General features: G+C 57.3%; 1 protein-coding gene across 3 annotated transcripts in view; it reads right to left on the bottom strand.

Annotated features, from left to right (window-relative positions):
• Positions 1-19,997, bottom strand: part of CHD5 (chromodomain helicase DNA binding protein 5) — a 66,050-nt gene that overhangs the window by 23,357 nt on the left and 22,696 nt on the right. For 2 of the 3 annotated variants that reach the window (XM_027110377.1, XM_027110378.1), the window contains exons 6-20: positions 19,429-19,553; positions 17,994-18,117; positions 16,820-17,382; positions 15,533-15,739; positions 15,105-15,316; positions 12,241-12,372; positions 12,047-12,155; positions 10,705-10,896; positions 10,417-10,617; positions 6,802-6,939; positions 6,590-6,711; positions 5,598-5,771; positions 5,075-5,216; positions 3,762-3,893; positions 770-887 (exon numbers count right to left, since the gene is read on the bottom strand). In XM_027110377.1, the coding sequence (XP_026966178.1) occupies positions 770-887; positions 3,762-3,893; positions 5,075-5,216; positions 5,598-5,771; positions 6,590-6,711; positions 6,802-6,939; positions 10,417-10,617; positions 10,705-10,896; positions 12,047-12,155; positions 12,241-12,372; positions 15,105-15,316; positions 15,533-15,739; positions 16,820-17,382; positions 17,994-18,117; positions 19,429-19,553 (2,691 nt within the window). The remainder of the gene's footprint in view (positions 1-769; positions 888-3,761; positions 3,894-5,074; positions 5,217-5,597; positions 5,772-6,589; positions 6,712-6,801; positions 6,940-10,416; positions 10,618-10,704; positions 10,897-12,046; positions 12,156-12,240; positions 12,373-15,104; positions 15,317-15,532; positions 15,740-16,819; positions 17,383-17,993; positions 18,118-19,428; positions 19,554-19,997) is intronic. The other variant, XM_027110379.1, reaches the window with a different exon arrangement.

Raw genomic sequence — 19,997 nt, 5'->3', positions numbered from 1 at the left:
GGGGCCGCGTCGAGATGCTGAAACTACTCGATGTACCTCTGACGCGAGTGGGCAACAGGAATCGCTGCTTTGGGTTTTGGAGCCGTGGGACCCCAGCCCTGTTCTGAGGGTGGGAGGCGGGAAGCCGCCACAAGCCCCAGGGAAAGAGAGCTCATCAGCACTTGCTGCAAACCTGCCACTATAGAGGCGCTGGACCACTTCCCCCTCCAGAGGTTTCCTCCACTCCAGAGCCAGCTCCTGGCCTGCCCCCCTCACCTCTCCTTCCCAGGCAAGCAAGAGAGCAGGCTGGAAGTTCGGGCCTGTGTGGCCCTGCCCTTCCCTCTGTCCTTCCTCTAAGGGAGCGCTGCTCTGCTCTGGCCCTCCCCGCAGCCCGTGTTCTGGGGACAGGCCCCATCCGTCCCTGCCTATAACCAGAGGTTTAGCTGGCGTCCGTACCAGAAGCCCACAGGTGCTGGCCAGACCCTCAGCACCGGCTTCATTTAGAAGCAGAGGGATTTTCCTCCCCTTCTGCTTTCCTCCTTGTCTGTTTCTCAGCTCTGAGCAAGTGTTATCTACTGGCTTCTTGCACCCCAGCAGGCCCCTGGCAAGTTCCACGGAATGAATCCCTTTTACCAGCTATTAGGACCTAAGGACTGGTCTGCTTTCTTCGGCCGTTTGAGGAGCAGCTACCCTGACCATGAGTTGAGTGGTCTGGCTAAGAGCCTAGCGTAGGAGGAGAGGCAGACGGGGCCCCCCAGTGAAGGCCCGGGGTGGGGTGGGGCGGGGGTACCGTTGAATCTGTCAATCGCCTCTTGCCGGAGGCCCCCGGTGATGCCACCATCAATCCGCTCATATTTGTAGCCCTCATACTCCAGGAAGTCCTCCAGGAGGTCCAGCATCTTGGTCATCTGCAGGGGACATGGTATGCCTGAGGCACTGCCGCAGAGCAGGGACCCCATGACAGGTGGGGGACGACAGAGCAGCCTGCTGAGTGGGGAGACAGGTGGGACCCAGGCAGACCTGATGCAGGGCCATTCTCTGAAGAAGAATGCAGCCTCCAACCTCAACCGCCGGAGCCACTCCATCCCCCCCCCCCAGCCCCACCCCCATCTGCCTAAGACACAGCTCTAAGCACGTGCCTCCCTGCTCTCTCCCCCCAGGATAAAGTCCCAAATCTGGGCTTCATTTCCCAATGCTTCCTTCAGACTCTCCAACCATCCCAAATTACCTAAACTCTCTTCCCACCCCCTTACCGCCTAGGAAACTCAAACAGCACCTCCTCTGTGATGTCTTCCCTGATTTCACCCTTTCCTATGAGAAGAGAAAAGCAGTCCCTTCTGAGCTCCCATATTCCTGCCATAATCAATCTTGAGAGAGAGTTTGGCTGGATATAAAATTATCAGTCACCATTTTCCCGCAGTGTACTGAAGGTTTTGCAGTTGTCTTCTGCCACCTATTGTTGCTGATGTGAAATCTGAGGACAGTCTGATTGTCATCCCTTTGTAGATACTAGGTCTGAAGTGTGGCATTTTCCCTATGATGTGCCTAGGGCTTCCTTTCTTTATACAGTAAGTCCCCTACATACGAACCTTCAAGTTGTGAACCTTCAAAGATGCAAACGTGCATTCGCGTGTCCAATCACATAAGTTAGTGCGTGTCTGGAGTACACTGTTACACGCATGCATCCTCTACAAGCGGTTGTGCTTTTGTGTACTTTACTGTACAGTACTGTATAGAGTACAGTAGTACAGTATCTTTATTTCAAGCCCAGGATGTCTGGAAGCAAGCGTAAAAGCGGCGGTGATGGGGCTTCCCTGGTGGCGCAGTGGTTGACAGTCCGCCTGCCGATGCAGGGGACACGGGTTCGTGCCCCGGTCCAGGAAGATCCCACATGCCGCGGAGCGGCTGGGCCTGTGAGCCATGGCCGCTGAGCCTGCGCGTCCGGAGCCTGTGCTCCGCAACGGGAGAGGCCACAGCAGTGAGAGGCCCGCGTACCGCAAAAAAAAAAAAAAAAAAAAGCGGCGGTGATGTAGCTGGTACTATTGTACTTTTCAAGGTGCTATACTATAAGATTAAAAATGTTTTCTTTATTTTTTGTTTGTTTTTTATGTGTTATTTGTGTGAAAAGTCTTAAAAACCTGTTACAGTACAGTACTATATAGCCGATTGTGTTAGTTGGGTACCTAGGCTAACTTTGTTGGACTTACGAACAAATTGGACTTAACGAACGCGCGCTCTCCGAATGCAACTCGTTCACATGTAGGGGACTTACTGTATTTATCTTGCTTGGTACTCAGACCTGAGACCTCACATCTTTCTCCACGTCTGTCTGCAAACTCCCATTAAGTCTGACTTCTCTGCCATTTTCTCTATTTCTTCTTCTGCAGCTCCTAGTGCATAATTACCAGAGCCTCTCAAGGCATCCTCCATGTAATTTCTCAGTCTTATCTTTGCCTCTCTCTGCTGCATTCTGGGGAAATTCCTCAACGCCAGTTTCCCATCCATCCCCATTCTCTTCAACAGTGTTGAGAGTTCATCCAGTCTGTTGAAATGTTTTGTTCTCCCTCTCATGCAGATCCTTTTCCTATCCAGTTAGTTTTATTTTATCTCTTGCTGCCTGTGTTTAATCGATTTCTTCGCGATTTATGAGTGTTGCTCTGGTATCTTTGAGGTTCCTAAACGTGTTTATTTGAACTTTTTCAGGCTGTTCTATTATTCCTCCCACTTGGGTTCTGCTTACTGTTTTGTGGGGCGTCTCATTCAATGTCTCATTGAACGTTTTCATGAGTTTTGTGATTGGGGTTTTCAGGCTTACTTTGGCTGGCAGGGCTCCATCTCTGTCACTTTCTCTCTGTGCCCACTTCTAGAAGTTGTGCAGTTCCCTCTACTTGGTCCCTTGGGGCCTCAGCCCAGAATCATGTCTTACGTTGGCAGGGGCTGGGGGATTCTGGATCCAGTTTCCAGGTCAGCCCACAGTCACAGCTTGGTCAGCTTTCCCCAGATTCCTCGGCCTGCTGCAGGCCCAGGGTGGGATCAGGGGCTTGCAGGCAGGAGCAGCTGTTACACGTGGACTGTTGCACACGGAGGAGCCACATCCTAGTCTCTGGCTCAGTCACACCACCATGGAACATTTTTCACACCAGGCCCCTAGGGCCATCCCTGACCCCCATCACAGAGATGACCTTGGGTCTGGATAACTGTCTCTAACCTCCATCTCCCACACTAGACTATGAGGGTCTTGAGGACAAGAGCTGGACCCCCATGCCTAGCACAGAGCCGCACGTAAGACAGATGCAAAAGGATGAAGGAAGTGCACAGACAAACAAACCTCTGGGGCTGGACAGCTTTGCCTCTGACCGCCCAAAAAGTGATGCCGCAGGATCAAGCTAGAAAGAGGGACACACACACCCCCGCCAAGCTGCCCCCACCACAGGGCCCCACCTTCATGAGAAGCTGGGCTGCACGCGTGAGAGGAGAGGACTGTCATCCCAGCCTAGACAAACGCTCCAGGAGGAGCAGGCCAGAGGAGCAGCTGATGGGGTGGACGTTGGTCCTCCCCACCAACATGCCCTGAGCACCTTGAACTTGGCGCCCAACCAGCTCTCCTCACACCAGGGCCCAGAGGAGCGACTTTTGACACACAACCCACGTGGGGATGGCATCGGGACCTGAGGGCTGCTGGCAGGCTGTGCCCTCAGCTAGTGGGGGCAGGACGCCCTCTGCAGGTGTGGGGTTGGGCTAGGGAAGGCAGGGAGGCCAGCAGCCACCTGGGGGCAGCTCACCTGGGAGAAGATAAGTACACGGTGCCCTTCGTCCCGAAGTTTCTTGAGCATCTTCTGCAGCAACATGAGCTTCCCTGAAGACTTGACCAGAGAGCTGCCATCATAGGAGCCATTGGGCAGGACAGGGGCCTCCTGTGGACACAGCAGAAGGTGGGGCATTGGGGGCTCCCCTCTCCTCTCTGACTCTGCACCAGAGGCCCCAGAGAGTGGACAAGGGCCCAACAGTGGGTGGAGCACCGAGCCCAAGCCCGGGTCAGGCCAGGTTCTGCAGGGCGCATGGGCAGGTCACACGGCTGCTCCCAGCGTCACGTTCCCCAGGCAGGGCTCAGACTCGCTGGCCCTGCCCTCCATCTCCCCCTGCTGGCACTCCACCAAGACCACAGGCATCAGTGGACGAAGGATGACACAGAGCCCTGAGCCAAGCCGGCCTTCCCAGCAGGGATGTGCAGGGCACGTCCAGGCAAGGCCAACCCGGCCCCCCAGCTGGGAAGAACCTTAGCCCAAAGGCCTCTGCTGGGCCACCATGGTGAGATCAGACTGGGGTTGGTTGAGTCTAGGTCACCCACAGCACGGCCTCCACGCCGAACTCTGCATTGGTCTTCTTGTTTGGGGGCAGGGATGGGGGAGGGGGAAGGTGTAAACCATGGAGCGTTTAAATTAGAACCAGAATAGCCGTGACCGCGGTGAGCACCGCTGTGCCGAGCTCTCGCCGAGGGTACTGACGTGGACGTTCTGGTCTGGCCCTCACCCTTTCAGGGGGTGCTGTTATTGTCCCCACTTCGTAGAGGATAAACCTGGGGCCCCAAGAGGACCACTGACTGTCCTGAGACCACAGGACTGGAGCCGGGGGTCTGGCTGGGGGTCCAGTCTCTCACCCAGAGCAGCACATCAGATCACCTGGGGTCCCCACCCAGGCCTCCCCGACTGCCAGGTCAGCCCTCGGAATCCTGGCCTGCGGTCCCCTGACGCTGAGGCTGGCGGGGATTCTGTGGTGCCCCGATGCCCCCCATTACTTTATGGTCACGAGCAGGGGTCCAGGGAAGGAGAGGGCCTGGCTGGGCAGTGGACAGAGGTAGGTTTCCAGATACTTCTGGCACAGTGGGGACCCATATCGCCTCCAAATCCTCATTCCCAGCAGCCAGGGGCACCACGGCGGCCACAGCTGCTTGCCACAAGGGCCACAGAAAACCCACCACGACACGGCCACATGCACCTACCACGGCCTCAGGCCCTTCCATGGCAGCCTCAGGCACTCACCATGGTGGTCAAGGGCACCTACCACGGTGGCCACAGTGGCAGCCACGGGGACCTACCACAGCGGCCACTGGGAAGAGGTAAGGGTGGTTGCAACACTTCTTCAGGTCCATCATGATGTTGAGCAGTGACACCTGGTTCCCACCCCCCTTGGAGTTCAGCGCCTCGAAGTTCCGCGTGAGGATGAACTTGTAGTACTTCCTGCCAGAGGAAGGAGGAAAGGCAAGCTGGATACACCTGGCCACACCAGCCTCCGAGAGGGCACTCTGCTCTGCGGGGAGCCTGGGGGCTGCTGCCCTAGTACCAGTTACAGAAAGACCACGGGGAGCCCCGAGAGGTGAAGCCACAGGCCTGGCGCTGCCCAGCAAGTTGCTGGGGGACAGTGCAAGGGCCCAGGCAGCCCCAACCCTGGTCACTGAAATCTAAGAGGCCCCAAGAAGGAAGTATGTGCAAAAGGTTGAGTTGAGGCCTGGGCGGGGCCGAAAGGCCCTCCCACCCACCCGGGGCAGCAGCCCAGGAAGGCCAGGTCAGGCCCTTCTGATCTAGAAGACAAGCCCAGGGGACACGGGGCAGGCTGCTCACTTCTGCATCTGGCTCAGTTCCACGCGGACGATCAGCTCGGTCTTGGCCGGCATGTTCTTGAACACATCAGCCTTGAGCCGCCTTAGCATGTGCGGCCCCAGCAGGTCATGCAGCTTCTTGATCTGGTCTTCCTTGGAGATGTCGGCAAACTCCTCCAGGAAGCCCTCCAGGTTGCTGCAAGAAAAAGCTGGGATGAGAGCCTGCAGCAGGCCAAAGCCCTCTGCAAAGGGAACCAGGATTGGGGTGGGGGAGCGGGCCAGCCAGCCCGCCCCCGGCCACCTGCCAGAGGGTCACAGGGCAGGCCTGTCACAGGGCAGGCTGGCTGGTGGGCCACGGAGCCCTGGCCCTGCCCTAGGTGTCCTTCCAGTCTCTGTCTAAGCCTGTGTCACCCCCACCCATCGCAGCTGTCTCAGCCACACAGGATGCCTTCCTGTCCTCAAAGCTGTCCCGGACATGCAGTCTCTAGGACTCTTAGCCATATCGCAGATAAGGAACCTGAGGCTGATGGGTGCCCAAGGTTATACACTCCAGCCTGCCCTCAAATATACATCTCCTGATTCCAGAATCAGCATTCTCCACCCTGAATCCCCTGAGTAGGAAACTGAGGGGTCAGATGAAGACAGGAAGGCCGGAGCTCTGTCTTCACCCCCATCTCCACCACCACCACCCCAGCCTTCTGCCTCCCATCGCTGCCCCCCATGTGGTCACTTCAATCTTTGTGGAGGGATAGGAATGGGCCAGGGGTGTGGGGAAGGGACAGGATCCCAGGAGGACCCCCAGGGTCTTCAGGGGCAGAGCTGAGGAAAAATGGCAGGATTAGCAGCAGCAGATGTTTCCCAGGGGCTCGGCACGGCCCAGCACACAGCTAACGCTCCCACGTTACCGACAAGGAAACCGAGGTCCAGCGAGCAGCCCCAGAGCCGGGACGGGCACTGACCCCTCTTCGCTGGCTGCCCCCCGCCCCAGCTCCCCAGCCGGCCCCCCCGACTCACTTGAACCTCTCTGGAGTCAGGAAATTGAGCAGGTGGAAGAGCTCCTCCAGGTTGTTCTGAAGGGGGGTCCCCGTCAGCAGCAGCTTGTAATCGATCTTGTAGCTGTTCAGGACCCTGAAGAACTTGGGGAGGGGGGACAGGGGGCCTGTCAGGGGGCACCAGGCGGCCGGCCCATCCAGGGAGCACCGGGGCCAGCGGTCAGCACTTCCTACCTTGGACTGGTTGTTCTTGAGCCGGTGGGCCTCATCCACCACGAGGCAGGCCCACTCAATGGAGCCCAGGATGGCCTGGTCGATGGTGATGAGCTCGTAGGAGGTGAGCAGGACATGGAATTTGATCTGCACTTCTTTCTGGAGGGAGAGGGAGGCGTTTGGGAGGAAAGCTGGGAGAGCAGCAGATCAGGGTCTCCAGAGACGAAGGGGCAAGGAGGAGTGTGGACAGGACCCCCAGAGAGCCCAGGGAGCCCTGGGACTGAGAGGAAGACACAGGCCACTGAGCAAAGGGGTCAGCTGAGGCCCAGGAAGGGCTGAGAGAGGCAGAGGGGAGCCTGTAGGTGGCACCTGGGTGTGCACCAGCCCTGCTCTTTTGGGTTAGACCTTGGTCAAGGTAATTAACCTCCCCAAGCCTCAGTCGCCTCACCTGTAAAAAGGGAGCAATACTGTCTACAGGAGGAATGCCACAAGAATTAAAAGGGCAAGTCTGTTCCTCAAAAAATTACACATATTACGGAGAACTGTATGGAGATTGCTTAAAAAAACTATAAAAATAGGGCTTCCCTGGTGGCGCAGGGGTTGGGAGTCCGCCTGCCGATGCAGGGGACGCAGGTTCGTGCCCCGGTCCGGGAGGATCCCATATGCCGCGGAGCGGCTGGGCCCGTGAGCCACGGTCGCTAAGCCTGCACAGCCGGAGCCTGTGCTCCACAATGGGAGAGGCCACAACAGTGAGAGGCCTGCGTACCGCAAAAAAAAAAAAAAAACTATAAAAATAGAGCTACCATATGATCCAGCAATCCCACTCCTGGGCATATATCCAAAGAAAAGCATAACTCGAAAAGACACATGCACCCCAGTGTTCACTGCAGCACTATTTACAAGAGCCAAGACATGGAAACAATGTAAGTTTCCATCAACAGGGGAATGGATAAAGAAGATGTGGTACATACATACAATGGAATATTACTCAGCCATAAAAAAGAATGAAACAATGCCATTCACAGCAACATGGATGGATCTAGAAATTGTCATACTGAGTGAAGTAAGTCAGACAAAGACAAATATCATATGATATCGCTTATATGTGGAATCTAAAAAAATGGTACAAATGAATCTTTTTTACAAGAGAGAAACAGAGTCACAGATGTAGAAAACAGACTTATGGTTATGGGGAAAAACAGGGGGAGGGATAAATTGGGAGACTGGGACTGACATATACACACTACTATATATGAAATAGATAACTAATAAGGACCTACTGTATAGCACAGGGAACTCTACTCAATACTCTGTAATGACCTATATGGGAAAAGAATCTAAAAAAGAGTGGATATATGTATATGGATAACCGAGTCACTTTGCTGTACACCTGAAACGAAGACAACATTGTAAATCAACTATACACCAATAAAATTTTTTAAAAATAATATAAAAACAAACAAAATTACACATAGAATTGCCATGCGATCCAGCATTTCCAATTCTGGTTATAGACTCAGAAGAAGTGAAAGCAGGGACTTGAATGAATATTTCTGCACACCTATGTTCATAGCATTATTCACAAGAACCAAAAGGTAGAAACACTCAAGTATCCACAGGCAGATGAATGGATAAACAGAAGGTGGTCTATCACACGATGGAATGTCATCCAGTCTTAAAAAGGAAAGAAATCCTGACACATGCTACAACGTGCTGAGTGAAATGAGCCAGACACAGAAGGACGAATACTGTATGATTCCACTTACATGAAGTACCAAGAATAATCAAATTCAGAGACCAAAAGTAGGAGGTTGCCGGGGGCTGGTGGAAGCTAGTGTTTAATGGGGACAGAGTTTCAGTTTTACAAGATGAGGAGCTCTGGAGAGGGGGGTGATGGCTGCACAGCAGTATAAATGTCCTTGATGTCCACGAACCGTACTTGTAAAAATGGTGAAGATGATACACTCTAAGTTATGTGTATTTTCCTACAGTTTTAAAAAATAAAGTAAATTGAAAAGCTGAGGGCTTCCCTGGTGGCACAGTGGTTGAGAATCTGCCTGCTAATGCAGGGAACACGGGTTCGAGCCCTGGTCTGGGAGGATCCCACATGCCGCGGAGCAACTAGGCCCATGAGCCACAACTACTGAGCCCGTGCGTCTGGAGCCTGTGCTCCGCAACAAGAGAGGCCGCGATAGTGAGAGGCCTGCGCACCGCGATGAAGAGAGGCCCCCCCTTGCCACAACTAGAGAAAGCCCTCGCACAGAAACAAAGACCCAACGCAGCAAAAATAAATAAATTAATAAACTCCTACCCCCAACATCTTCTTTAAAAAAAAAAAAAAAAAAAAAGCTGAGTCAGCAAAGCACCCAGCCCATCGCAGGACCCCAGGGTGAGCTCAGAAGTTGTTTCTGTGACTGATAGGCCCACAGGCCCATCCCTCTGGAATCACTGAGTCATTCCCTCACTCAACAAATAGTTACTGAGAATTGCCTGGCGGTTCAGTAGTTAGGACTCAGCGCTTTCACTGCCATAGCCCGGGGTTCAATCTCTGGCCGGGGAACTAAGATTCCCACAAGCCGCGCGGCACAGCCAAAAAAAAACAAACCCACACAAATAGTTACTGAGCATCTCCTGGGGCCACGACCATCCCCAGACGAGGGAGAAAGCCGAGGTGAGGAACCCTGGGGAGGCTGGAGGTGATCCGCCAGCCCCCAGCACTGCAGGTAGCACGTGAGAGCGCCAAGACTGCCTGAGTGCCCCCGCGTGCCAGGCGCGGGAAGTACTGAGTGCTTTGTGTCCTGATTCTCGGAGTGCAGCCTGAGAATCAAAAGCATGCACATCATCTGGGACTCTGTCAGGCCCCACCCCAGAGCTGCGGGATCAGAACCTGCCCTTCAACAAGGCCCCTGCTGACCCGGGGGCACAGGGAAGTCTGAGCGGCCCTGCCTAATGCTTATTCATTCGACCCTCCACAACTCTAGACTGGGTCTGTTATCTCCATTTTGCTGAGAAGATTCTGAAGCACAGAGAGGCTAAGTGACTTGCCAGAGGTCACACAGCTGGTGGACTGGGTTGAATCGTGTCCCCTCAAGATCCATGTCCACCCAAAACCTCAGAATATGACTTTTGGAGCTCGGGTGTTTGCAGGTGTCATTAGTTAAAATGAGGTCATCCTGGATTAGGGTGGTGTCTTTATAAGAAGAAGAGACACAGACACACAGGGGAGACGGCCGCATGACAACAGAGGCAGAAACCCAAGTGATTCAGCTGCAAACCAAGGACTGCCAAGGAACGCCTGCCGCCACCAGATGCTGGAAGAGGCGCGGAAGGGTCCTCCCCCAGAGCTTCAGGGGCAGCAGGACCCCGCCGACAGCTGGATCTCGGACTCCTGGCCTCCAGAACGGCGAGAGGATACATTCTGTTGCTGTTTTCAGCCCCACCGCCACCCTGTTTATGGTTCTTTGCCCCAGGACATGGATACAGCAGGTAACTCTGCCTCAAGAGAAGCTCCGTGCCAGCTACTACCTACCTCCACCAGTGACCAAGAGAAGAGACCCCAGACGGACTGCAGGGCCCCTGCGGCCCCCAGGGCAGACTGGGCACCTGTGCAGGGTCCCCGGGGTCAGGAGTGCTCACCTTCATCCGGAACACCTTCTTCCCACTCCGAATGGCATTGTCCTCAAACGAAAACTCGTTCTCCCGGATCACAGAGCGGCTCTCCTTGTCCCCCGTGTAGGTGACCACGTAGAAGTCGGGCGCCCACATCTCAAACTCACGTTCCCAGTTGATGATGGTGGACAGGGGCGCACTGACCAGGTAGGGCCCCTTGGAGTGGCCCTGGGGAGGGAGACAGACGCGCTGAGGCTGCCAGCCCACAGCCAGCACCGGCTACCCCTCCCCAGCCGCCCAGCCTGGGCCTCAAACCTCCTTGTACAGGGAGTAGAGGAAGACGATGGTCTGCACTGTCTTGCCCAGACCCATCTCATCGGCCAGGATGGTGTCGGTGCCCTGGGCCCAGGAAAAGCGCAGCCAGTTAAGGCCCTCCAGCTGGTACGGGTGCAGTGTGCCGCCCGTGGAGTCGATGTACCACGGCTGCTTGTCAAACTTGACCGTGGGCTGCAAGGAGGCAGAGGTTCAGACGTACGCTGGATCCTGGGCCACCAGGGCCCAGCCCCCAGGCCTTTGCACACGCAGTTCCTTATGACTGGGGTACTCTTCCCACTCCTCTCATCCCTGCTAACTTATTCATCCTTCAGGTCACAGCTGGAATGCTTCTTCCTCCAGGAAGTCCTCCCTGACTCCTGGCCCGGCTTAGGTGTTCCCACCACGTCCTCCCTTGTCGACCCTATACTTCTCCTATCAGGGCAGTTTACCAAGTGTTGGATTCTCTGACTTTAAGCCCAGCTTGTGGTCACCATATTGGTGACCTGCTCCTCTGAGTCCCATACAGTGACCAGGACACAGTGAGCACTTAGGCAACATTTGTTGGATGCATGCCCAGGATGCCTGATCCCGAACATCACCTCTTTTATCCTGCAGCTCGGGGCCACCTCCCCCATGAAGTCCTCCTGATGTATCAGACCCATTCACCTTTCCCTGGCATCCCACAGTCTCAAGCCGATCTCCCACTTCTGTGTGTACGCGCCACGGGCCCTTGGAAGATGAGCACTTCGTGAAACAGGGGGCAGGGCCTTGTTCCCCCAGGGCCAGCCCAGGGCTAGGTGCTAGCAGACACCCAGAGAAGTTTGCTAAATGAATAACAGTCAACCTTCCACTCCCCGATGGGCTCAAAGCTCCGGGGCAAGTTGTGGGTCTCTGCCCCTGAACAGATAAGAATGGTGTGTAATTAGCAAATCAGCAATTATGTTCCTGAAGTAGGAAACACACTTTTTGATTTAAGTGCTTGGAATTAGCTCAACTAAAGGAATGCAATTTCGTGAGCTGCGCTGAGTAGAGACTATCTGCTCCACAGTCTGTGCACTGGTGACCCATCCTTCAAATCGCTCTGTCCCCCAGGAGCTGCCGCTCTGCATGAGGCTGGGGGACCCAGACCCCAGGGTGTGAGCCCTCCTCTGCGGGGAAGGGCTGGGTCCTGTCACCCTTGTCCCTGACTGAGCCGTAGAGCCCCCTCCTGCACAGGTGCGGCTCCGTGTGCATAGACCCGCAGTACGAGTTCTCCGGAGACGTCCGGAGACCATACCCTCCGCCACGGCCAAGCCTCGGTGGAGGCCCTGGCAACCCCACCCCAGAGCCCCTCCCCGCTCACATCCACAATGGGCGTGTCCGGGGGCTTCTCCTGTTTGTCGTCCTTCAGCTTCTTGCCCTTCTTGACCAGCCTCTTGGGCAGCCTGGCGTCCTCCCCCAGCATCAATTCCCTGGGAAAGAGCACAGGATGATGAGAGCAGAGCTCAGGCTGGTGGGGGGTGGGAGGCCCCGCCCAGGGGCCCCACCGTGGCCCACCTGTGGCCCCAGTAGGCCTGCTTCAGGTTGTCGTAGTAGGGGATGTCAATGTCATCAATCTCCCAGGTGCACTGGTCGTAGGGCAGGTCTTTCCACTTGATCAGGTAATGCACATCCCCCTTTTTGTCGAAGCTGCAACATGGTAAACAGATGGAGGAGGGCGGGTCACCCAGGCAAGAGTCCACGGAGGGCACCTCACAGGATGCAAAGCCTCTCACCCCCGCGGTCCCCTGGGAGCCCCAGCCAGGAGGGCGGCACCAGGCAGGGACTCCAGAGAGGTCAGACAGCTTGGCCAAGGCCACACAGCTAGTGAGAGGGAGGGAGGAGGGAACGGGTTGAGTGGCAGAGCAGAGGGACATCTGGGAGGCCACGCTAATGGGGGAGCACAGAACCAGCATCCACTCCATCCTCGGTGGCTGTGAATCCCATTCAGTCATGAGGATTCCCCCGGAATTCTCAATTACTGAGTCAGATGGTTCTCCCCTGACCACAGACCTTCGTTTTCTCGCTTAAAAACTCCCAAAGAGGGGGCTTCCTTGGTGGCGCAGTGTTTGAGAGTCCGCCTGCCAATGCAGGGGACACGGGTTCGTGCCTCGGTCCGGGAAGATCCCACATGCCGCGGAGCAGCTGGGCCCGTGAGCCATGGCCGCTGAGCCTGCGCATCCGGAGGCTGTGTTCCGCAACGGGAGAGGCCACAACGGTGAGAGGCCCACGTACGGCAAAAAAAAAAAAAAAAAAAAAACTCCCAAAGAGGGACTTCCCTGGCGGTCCAGTGGTTAAGACTCCGAGCTTCCACTGCAGGGGGCACGGGTTTCATCCCTGGTCGGGGAACTAAGATCCCGCATGCCGCACGGAGTGGCCAAAAAAAAAAAAAAAACCTCCCAAGGACTGGAGGGGTGCCCATCCCGGTCTGGGGCCAATCCCTGCAAAGTAGAGACGAATGTAATTCTTGCAGGTGGGATGCCCTCTCCCAAAGACCCCCGCGGACACGGACCTGATGCCCCAGCCAGCAGCCCAGAGGGGTTGCTGCAGAGAAGCACCTTGCACTGCAGCTTGAATGTGGCTCCTGGGAGGGGCCTGGGGCCTCCCACCCAACCTGAGTGCACTGGGCAACCGAGCCAGGGCAGCGCTGCAGGGCCAGGGGTGCCACGGCTAGCCTGGGGGCCATGGACAGAAAGACCGATCCCCAGTCACTGTGGAAACCGATGGATTTTTTTTTTTCAATAAATGATTGGTTATTACTCAGACTCCATTCAGGTAATACATTTGGAGGAAATTCACCTACCCCGCTTTGAAGGCAGGGAGAAAACTTGCCACTTTTGTTTTGAACATGCAATTTAACAAAGGTAAAAAAATTGTGGATCAGTTCAACGGAGGGGGGGGCTCAGGTCACATGAGGGCTGGGGATGGGAGGATGAGGCATTTCATAGTCGAGGGAGTACTTTTTCAAATTCCCCTGGCCCATCTTCCTGACGGCCACGCTAGCAGGCGCTGGCACACTCCTTGAACCCCCGCAGCAGCCCTGTGGGGTGGGTACTCTCATTATCCCATTTCACGTGAGAAACACAGAAGCACAGAGCCCGGAAAATGGGAGCCAGGGCTGAAATCCAACTGACAGGATCAGGTTCTTAAACTCTGCTCTACCCAACTCCTGCCTTCGGGACGCCTGTGGTCTGCTGGATCCCAAGTCCCCCCGAGGCAGAGCCTCCGTGGGCCCCACCCTGAGCCCACCTGTCAGCCACCGCCGGTTCTCAAGCGCCTGAGCTCAAGAATGAGCAAGAGGGGCTTCCCTGGTGGCTCAGTGGTTAAGAATCTGCCTGCCAACGCAGGGGACACAGGTTCGAGCCCTGGTCCGGGAAGATCCCACATGCCACGGAGCAACTAAGCCCGTGCGCCACAACTACTGAGCCTGTGAGTCACAACTACTGAAGCCCGCGCACCTAGAGCCCATGCTCTACAACAAGAGAAGTGGCAGAGCAGAGGGAGATGGGAGGCCACGCACCACAACGAAGAGCAGTCCCTGCTCACGGCAACTAGAGAAAGCCCACACGCAACAACAAAGACCCCATGCAGCCAAAAATAAATAAAATTAATTAACTAATTAAAAAAAAAGAATGAGCAAAACCTCCCACCTCCCCACCAAACCAAAGCCACTCTTGCAGTCCGGGGCCCCCCTGCCTTGGTGTCTGCGTCTGGTCTCTGCAGCCTCTGACCACCATCACCTGGGCAATTTCACACTGCTCAACAAAGAGCTGTTGCAGGGGCACTGGGGTTTGGAACAATGGCTAAGAAAGCAAGTCCTGCCCTCAGAAAAGCACTGGGTTCAAATCCCAGCACCCCTGCCTCTTGCCTGTGTGACTCTGGGCAAGTGACTTAACCGTGCTGGCATCCATAAACACGAAGGCGGAAATAAAACACCTACCTCTTGATAGATGGCACTCGGTGGTGTCAGCTGTGTTATAAAGGAGCAGCAAGCATGTACTCACTCCACAGCTCAGGCCCACCCGGGTCCCCAGGACCTTCCGGCAGGTATCAAGCACTGATGCCAGGAGCACAAGGGTCCCGACCCCCCAAGTGTCCCATCTACAGCTTCCACTGGCCGTTCGTCAAGTTGCCTCTTTAGACATATGACTTAGGAACTGCTCTACCATGAGAGTGACACGCATGCACATGCAAGTTTACACACGTGTGCATCCACGTACCCAGGTGCACGAAGACCCCTCCAGCTGGACAGTCACATCACCGACAGTGGGGCCCCTTCCGCCACCACAGCCACGCGTGGTCCTGAGCCCAGTTAACAGGTGTCCCAGACCTGCAGGCACCCACCTCAGCGAGGCGCAGGGCCCCACCCGCCGAGCACACACCTGTGGTTCAGGATGCGGTGGACCATCATCCACTCGGGCTTGATGCCGTAGCGGTAGAAGCGCTCCTCCATCTTGGCATAGAGGGGGTCTTTGTTCTTCCTTTTCTCGCTCTTGCCATCCTCATCGCCAGAGCCATAGTCAAAGGGCGGTGGCTCATCCATGTCGTTCTTTCTTTGGTAGTTGCGATACATCACCGTGTGGTAGAGCTCCAGCTGCTCGCAGAGGGGGCAGAGGTTACAGGAGGGAGATGGGCCGTGAACCCCCCCATGTCCCCCAACCCAGCTCCCCCAGCCCCCAGCCTGGGTCCCAAGCAAGCCAATCCTCACCTTCCGCCTCCCCGTCCCCAACTCCCAGCAATGCCCCTCACTCGGGGAGCTGGTCAGGGCGTTTAGGTCCTGAGCACAGCCACACCTGCCCAGGTGCCTCACCTGCAGCTCCTTCACCCAGGAGCAGTGCCAGTAGGAGAGCCCAGCCCACTTGACAAAAAACTCTCTCTCCGGGATGCCCTCTAGGGGCTTGGGTGGTGGAACGCCAGGCTCTACGTCGGAGCCCGGCAGCCCCACCATGAAGGGGGCTGGGGGCTCTGTCCACCTCCAATGCAGGATCCGCTGGACTTTGCCCTTCAGCGGGGGACACTGTGGACAGAGGAGGGTCCCCAAGTTCAGGGCTTAGCTGCAGGGCCCCACCCCGAGGCTCCCTCCAACAAGCTGTACTACTCCAAGTCAGACAGCACCACAGCGACTCCAAGACACCACTCTGTCCTCAGGAGACCACCCATGCCGTGCACGCTGATGAGGCGATACGGGTCTGCACACACACACGTGCACACACACATACACACGCATAACGGAAGCCCATATGCACACAGGTAACCGAGGGCTGGCACGGCACAGCCCAGGATCCACAGGGTGGGGGACCCAGCACTAGGGGTGGGCTGGGGACAACTCGGAGCATGGTGGCCTTCAAATGCCTACAGTGAATGGGGGGGGAGGGGCGGGTGCTCTCCTCTCCCCGCAGAAACTGAGGCCCCAGCCCCAAAGGCCTCCTACCCTCTCGCCACCCCCAGCCCTGTGACAAGAACCAGGTCCAGTCTGAGTCTGAGTGGACAGTTCAGCCTTGTGTGGCCTTGGGCAAGTCACTTTACCTCCCTGAGCCTCAGTTTTCTCATCTAAAAATGGGAATAACGAAAGGCCTGGTACTGGAAAACTCAGTAGGTGTTAGAGGGATGCCCAGTAAACGGTGGCTGTGGTGGGCGGTGGTGGGATTATCACCACCGCTTTTCTCTTCTCATAGCGGCTGTTTCCAGAAAGTGTGAAGGGGATTGCAAGCAGAGCAGGCCAGGGTGAGGCGGTGGCCGGGACTCGGGGCACATGGGAGGGGGCCTGGGACTGAGCCCCGACGGGGCGGTGGCGGCGGGGGTTGGGTGGGTACTCGTGGGGCGTGTCCTGGACGGGAAGGGGCGGGTTAAAGGTCTTGGTAGGCGGAGAGCCAGCCGGGGCCTTCGTAGGTGAGGCCTGGAGCAGCATGGGCGATGGGCGTGGTGGGCGTGGCCTGGGCCGGGGGAGGCGGGGCTTTGGTGGACAGGGCCTGCTGGGGTGGGGCCTCGGTGGGTGGGACCTTTGTGCGCAGGTCCTTGCCGGGGGAGGGGCCTGGTCGTGATGGGCGGGGCCTTGCCGGGGGGCGGGGCGTTCGGCGCGGGCCGGCGTAACACTCACAGTACAGCGCGGGCAGAGCCATTCACCGTTTGGGATCTCGGGCAGCGGCGGGTTGAGGCAGTGCAGGTGGTAGGAGGAGGGGCAGGCGTCGCAGCAGAGCAGCTCGCCGCCGTCCTTGCACACGCGGCAGAACTCCATGTGGTCGTCCTCCTCCTCCTCGCAGCCGCCCTCCTCCTCCTCGTCGTCGTCGTCCTTCGGCTCCCACTGGATCCCCTCCTTCTCCTGGAGGGGGGGAGTCCAGGTGGAGGCACCCTGGACCAGGACCCCACCTCCACCAGGGAGCGACTCCCTCCCTCCCACTCGCACTTCCCCATGTTCTGCCCCAGAAGACCGTGCAGGAGTCCGGAAGCCAGGCACAGACAAAATCCCGCCCCGGCGCGTCTGCCAAGGGCTTACACAGTGGGGACAGCTCCACTTGCCCTCGGGAGCTTTCTCCAGCTCTGGGTCCAGGCAGACGAGGTGGTAGGCCCTCGGGCAGGTGTCGCACAGGATGATCTCCCCACCCTGCTGGCACACCTCACAGTAGTCCTGGTGGTCCGTCTCATAGCCATCACCGTCATCAACTGCGGAGGGGGCAGAGGCAGTCATGGAGGGCCTTGTTCCCACTCCCAGTGCACAGCCAATCTCCACGCCAGGCTGCCCTGGCGCATACTAGGCTCTCAATAGATGTTGGGTGGTGGGTGGACAGACAGGGTCAACAGGAGGACTGAAAGAGTAAAGGGGTGAAGAGATGGATGGAAGATGGATAAAAGGAAAGGAAGGGAAGGAGGGAGAAGGAAGGAAAGAAGAAAGATGGGTGAATGCATGGAAAGATGAATGGCTGGATAAATAAAGACAAGGGAGGGAGGGAACGAGGATGGAGAGGGGGAACGAGGATGGGTAGGGGAATGGGGCTGAGGGGATACATGGGTAGAGGGTGGATGAGGTTAAGAAGCAACTCCTCCTGTGCCCCCCTCTGCCAGTGCAAATGCCCTGGGGTGGCTCACATCACGGGTCCCTAACGTATGCAGACTCACTTCGACAGGACCCCCTCTCCTAACCACAGAGGCCAGGGTGCTTGAGGAAGCACAGGGGGGCTTCCTGCTGAGGGGTGCCCTTCTCCGCTCCCCGAGGGGGCTCTGCATGCCCACATGCGCCGCGGTGGCCATGTGAACCGTGCAGACAGGACTCTTACTTCTCTTCTTCTGGCGCCTCCTCTTGCTCTTCCTCCCCATCAGGGCAGAACACTCCGAGCGCACAGAGGCGCTGTGGATGCTGGCACTGTCCAAGTCCGACCCCTCCCGCTGCTCCTCCTCACTCTGTGGAAGCGGGGGGGGGGGGGAGGCGCTGTGAGCCTGGAGCCAGCCCTGGGGGCTCATCTGCAGGCTTCGCAGGCCTGGGGGGCGGGGCAGGGCACAGGGGAGGCTCCAGAGGCACAGTGCTGTCTGTCTCTGGTTCATCTCGTCCCTCCACCCAGCTAGAAAACCCTCAGCCCACCGGTCCAGCCTGATGGCCTTCCACCCTCCTCCCCAAGCCCTGCTCTCCAGCCCTCAGACCCTCCCCACACTTTCCACCTCCGGAACTCTCCCAGGCCCTGCCCTCCACCCTGCCAAACTCCTACACATCCCTCAAGGGGAAGCCCTAAGGACACCTCCCCCAAGGAGCCTTCCCAGATCTCTCCCTAATGAGACCTGTTGCACAGCCTTGTGCCAGGTCCGACCTGTCCCATCTGCCTGTCATTGGCTCTCTCCCAGTGCATGTGCCCAAACCCTTCCAGCCTGCGAGCAGCTCCAGAGCAGGGCCCACCGTGGTGGAGCAGAGGGCCTAGCACATTAGTTTGTGCTCAAAAGCTAACCTGAGCTGGACCACCAGCTCCGGGCTGGACCATGCCTGCTGCTCCGTGCTCCCCTCCACAGCAGCTAAACTTGAGACCTGTCACTTGCCCCTATGAAGGGACAAAGAGATGGCTTCCATCTCTGCCCCTCCGCAGGGCTGGGTCAGGTGAGGGAAACAGGTGCCCTGTAGGGGCAGGATGGGGGTGAATGCCTCTACCCCCGGAGAAAGAGGGCTCAAAGGCTCAGACACGGACTTAGGGTCATTCCAAAGCTGGTGACAGAGCTGGCCCTGGGAGGGCAAGGGAGGGGCAGGGTTCCAGCCCAGCCCTATCCTGCCTACATGCCACCTTCCTGGGGCCTGCCCTCCCAGCAGACCTGGGCATCCAGGCGCCCCCCAGGACTCTCCCGCCTGCTGCCCAGATGGAGAGGCAGTTGGGGCGGAAGGAGCCAGGACTGAGCCCCCAGCTCAGCAAGGTGGGCAGGAGAGCTACCCACCCAGAGTCCAAGCTACAGGGGGCCTTGGAAGGATCCAGGCTGAGCCCCTCACCAGTCAGGTGGGGAAACAAGCTCAGCAGGCCTGAATGTAGAATGGGAGAGTCTGGGGCAGGGGCGAGGGGATGGTGTGTACAAGACCTGCCCCCTGCCTGGTTCAGGAGAATGAACTGATAGCCCTGCTTTCCACGTCACCCAACCTTTGCATGTTACACACACACACACGCACGCACACGCACGCACACACACTCACACTCGCACTCACACACACACACACACACACTCTCTCACACTCGCACTCACCGAGGAGCCTTTCTTCCTCTTGCTGCCAACCCCTCCGAAGCGGAACTTGAGCCCGGCCACCTTTCTCCCTTTGCCCTTTTTCTTCACATCCTTGGAGCCTTTGATCTTCTTCCTCACTCCAGGCCCTGAAAAGCACCGGTGGAATAGCCAGCGCCCGCCACGGCTCACTCACTCACCGCCATGCTCTCACTCGGCCTTGAGAACCCGCTTTAAGGAAAGGGTGGTTTCTGCCGCTGCCCCTTCTCGGATGAGAAGACTGAGGCTCGGAAAGGTGACGTCCTTGCACAGCAGAGGGGAAGCCAGAGAAGAACCCTGGCCCAGTCCCCGCTCTGGCCGCTGTGCTGCCATCTTAGGAACAGCCCTGTCCCATCCCTCTCCCCAGAAAGGGGCTGTCCCCAGTGGAGCCACCAGCCCCCAGGGCCACTAAGGGCACACCGACCCACCTGCGGACCATCCTAGGCCCTGGAGGGATGTGCTAGGGCAAGAAGCCCTTTCCCCAGCTGCCAGCCTCCGGGCCACTAAGGGCACACCGACCCACCTGCGGACCATACCTAGGCCCTGGAGGGATG

Source organism: Aethalodelphis obliquidens, unplaced genomic scaffold (assembly GCF_003676395.1).
Source record: "Aethalodelphis obliquidens isolate GAN/ISIS:26980383/991018 unplaced genomic scaffold, ASM367639v1 scaffold9, whole genome shotgun sequence".
In the NCBI taxonomy this organism is placed as follows: domain Eukaryota; kingdom Metazoa; phylum Chordata; class Mammalia; order Artiodactyla; family Delphinidae; genus Aethalodelphis; species Aethalodelphis obliquidens.
Note: the sequence above shows the minus strand (reverse complement) of the source record. Positions and strands in the feature narration are given on the sequence as shown.